This window comes from Seriola lalandi, unplaced genomic scaffold (assembly GCF_002814215.2).
Source record: "Seriola lalandi dorsalis isolate HSWRI2012SDOR001 ecotype SW California unplaced genomic scaffold, Sedor1 jcf7180002049777, whole genome shotgun sequence".
Lineage (NCBI taxonomy): Eukaryota > Metazoa > Chordata > Actinopteri > Carangiformes > Carangidae > Seriola > Seriola lalandi.
Window position 1 is genome coordinate 9312 of NW_019520330.1, and position 3497 is coordinate 12808.

General features: G+C 43.0%; 1 protein-coding gene across 1 annotated transcript; it reads left to right on the forward strand.

The window, feature by feature from the left end:
- The first annotated feature begins 1192 nt into the window (after window positions 1–1192).
- On the forward strand, window positions 1193–3478 carry LOC147819764 (uncharacterized). Its single transcript, XM_087171814.1, has 3 exons — window positions 1193–1278; window positions 1979–2272; window positions 3408–3478. The coding sequence occupies exons 2-3, from the start codon at window positions 1981–1983 to the stop codon at window positions 3476–3478; spliced, it is 363 nt and encodes a 120-aa protein (XP_087027940.1). The 5' UTR covers window positions 1193–1278; window positions 1979–1980.
- The last annotated feature ends 19 nt before the right edge of the window (window positions 3479–3497 follow it).

Below are 3497 nucleotides of genomic sequence, written 5' to 3' on the forward strand. Positions count from 1 at the left end.
ATTCAGTTTAAATGGAGACATGGTCTGTGTGATATTAATCTCTGAGTTAAGTTAGTGTTTCCTGTCCGACATCAGCTTCTCTTAAACTTTATTAAAAACCTGTTTGTCGTTAGTTTAACTTTTTTTCCCTTAAATAATAAAATAAAACAGTGAAGTACATGATTTCTGTGGCTGAAATAAACAAAGTGGCAGGTGTGCAGACAAGGTGACGTCAATAAATTAAATACTTAAATCAGAATAAACAAGTAGGAACACGACTAAACTGACAGATGAACACTGGGCCACGATTGGCTCCACACAAGTTGTGATGTCATAAACGCTGCAGGTACGTCCAGGTGTTAAACTGAGATTCAGAAACGTCCCCTGAATGTGAAGCTGAACTCTGCACCGTGAAGATGAAGAGGAGGAAGAGGAAGACCATGTCTACGATCATCTGACAGCTGCGACTTTATAAAATGTTGCTTCAGGTAAAATTGGCTCCATCTTACAGGATGGTGTCAACATGTGCATCAGTAATAATCCAGTAACATGAAACATGAAGTAACTGAACACTTAAACCTTTTGTTAGATTTTGTTGCCAATATTTCTGAACTGCAGTTAAAGATTAAACGTTTCACGTCTTCCTTCACTCACTGAGGCTGAACTGTCACAACAAACTGCAGTTATTCCTCTTTTCACAGGAGAGGTTGAAGACCGACGAGTCCTTCAGCAGCTCGTCCGGTGGTGGCTCCATGACGCCGGTGTGAAGTTCATCCAACCGTCGTGTAACAAAAGAGCAGTGATCTACTCACAAACAGATGGTGCCAAGAACCCTGAGGCAGGAGAGACGGGGCTCAGGACCAGCGAGAGGAACTGGACTAAACAGAAGAACATGTAATAAGTTGTTGATGTCGGTTGGTTGCACTGCGACGGGTGGAAAAAAACTAAACAAGTGGAGGTGTTAACATGTTCATCCTCAGCCCCAGCGAGTGTGAGGAGTTTCCATACAAACAGCTGACATGACGAACTACATGCCGCTCTTCAGTCAGTCACAGGAAGAGCTCAGCTGTGGGGTATTGTATTGGTAGGGTTTGAGCAGACGGTGGCGGTAATGCGTCAATAAGATGCAGCCAACCGCTGTAAAACAAGAAGAAGAAGAAGAAGAAAAAGCCCAGCATGCATCACGTTCAGAGATTGAATTTGCCTTTTTTTCCCGCCTCTGTAGCTGAGCTGCTCTGACTGGTGACGACCGAGCAAAGAAGAAAACAAAAACAGTCCGGCTGTGAAGAAAAGGACAAAGTGAGTATTGATTCAAAACTTTATTGTGAATTCCTTCTTGAAAAATAAGGAGATATTTCATCTCATGAATCACAGGAGAAAGGAAAGATGTAGAGTCTGATTGTTTTGCTCCTGTTCATGGTTAATGGCGACTGACTGTTCTCACTGTTTCACCTCTGGTCCTGGACGTGTCTGTGCAGCATGAAAGTTTGAAATGTGCACAAACTAAACTTCAGCTAATGTACACACACATATATTTACACTCCCCATTAAAGTACCTGTAAATGAAGTGAACACCTTCAGATACTGTGAATGAGGAAGTGGTTTTATGCATGGAGCCCCATTAAGGGTCTCTACACAGATTTTACATACGAAGTCACATGACAAAAATGTTGGTGACGTCTGGATTAACATTATTTTCACATTATTTCTACATGTATAAATGATCTGCACAGTAACTCCAGCTGTCAGATCAGTGTAGTGCAGTAAACGTTCATTACAGTAGAAGTAAAGTACAAGTACCTCAAGCTGTAGCTGAATGAATGTACTGAGGGTCAGGGCCGCACAGTCCCTCTCATACATGTTTATAATGACAGTTCACATGTTGTGTGTCTCAGAGTCACCAGTAACATGACAGTGCGTATAATATATATATATAATATAAAACAAGGTTAAAGCAGGAACTGTTTCTTACTCTTCTGTTGTCTCGTCTCTGTGTCAGAGATGATTTCAGAGACAGCGTGGAAAGAAGCCCTGACCCTCATCCTGGAGGAACTGAGGTCACAACAGTTCACGAAGATGCTGGAAATGTTGGATAAAATCCCCACAAGTGTGAAGACTGAAAGGTCCAGAGAAGAGATGCCCAACATAATCATTGAGTGCTACGGATTAGAGGGTTCCATCTCTGTAATCGATAATGTAATGGATCAGATCCCGAGGAGGGACGAGAAAGTCCAGGGCCGGCTGCGCCCCTTTGTGGGGGAACCGAGGAAGAAACAGAAGAAAGAGACGAAGGGTGAGTTCACACAGTAAATGTTGTGTAAACCAGGTCGTCGCAGCTGGCATCAGATCTGTGAGTGTGTCTGCTGACCATGTTTATCCAGTGCATTCAGAAACTCTTCAGACCCCTTCAGTTTTTACACATTTGGCTAAATGCAGGTTCATGCTAAAATAATTAAAAGGAACTCAGCTGATTGGACATGAGGTTTCTCCATCTCCACTCAGGATCTCTGGAGCTCAGCCAGAGATCTTGGTAACCTCTGTTACCCTTCAGACCCCTTCAAAGAAAAAGTACAACTCCCGCTATAATGACATATTAATACTAGGTAGCAGCGGCGTGCGATGACTAAGCAAGCAGACCCGAGCAGCCAATTGCGCCATCATAACTGATCTCAGAGCAGCAAAGGCTGAGTCTAGGACGGCTTGACAAGCACACTTTGGCTATAGCTAATCACGTGTCAAAGATCCCCGGATTATCCTCAATGTGCAAACCTCCGACTGAAGCTGCTGTCGTCTTCGCTTGACGAGCTCTAGTGTTTGTCAAGAGATCAATCCACCGTGTTCGGGCAAAGTCAGACTTGGAGGTGTTGACGTTTCACACGCTGTGAACTGCACCAACGTGCGCTGAAGGTCTCGGCCTGACGAAGCCAACAGAACCACATTATCTGCAAAGAGCAGAGAGGAAATTCTGAGGCTCCCAAAGCGGACAAACTCCTCCCCCTGGTTTTTTACTTGGTATTTGTCCACTAAAAATAGATTTACATCATAGCAATAATTTTTGTTGAGGTGGTTACACACTGTAAATGTACAGTAAGTAAACCAACATACTGGGAAAATAAACTTGATCTAGGTGCACATAAAGCTTCAGGGTTGTAAGAAGTTTTCCTATGTTTGACTTAAAGTACAAAAGAACCTGTTGTATTCTTTCCTGGCTCTAGTGTTAAATGTCTATAGACATGGTTTTGGTCTCATTTGTCCAGGTGTTGAGCAACAGTCCAGTAATTGTCTACGAAGAAAAGCTGCTTGGTCAAAATACTAAATGAGTGTGACAGTGACGCTGTTGAGTCATCAAAGAAGAAATCAGCTTCTGTTGATTTTCAGTAGTTGTGGATCTGAACAATGAGTGTGTTCAACTTTTGTGTCATTTTCAGGGAAGAAGAGGAAACGCAAAAGTGACTTGAAGTCAAAGGACAACAAGAAAGAGGCTGCAGCTGGTAGGTAAACACAGTCACAGAGCTCCA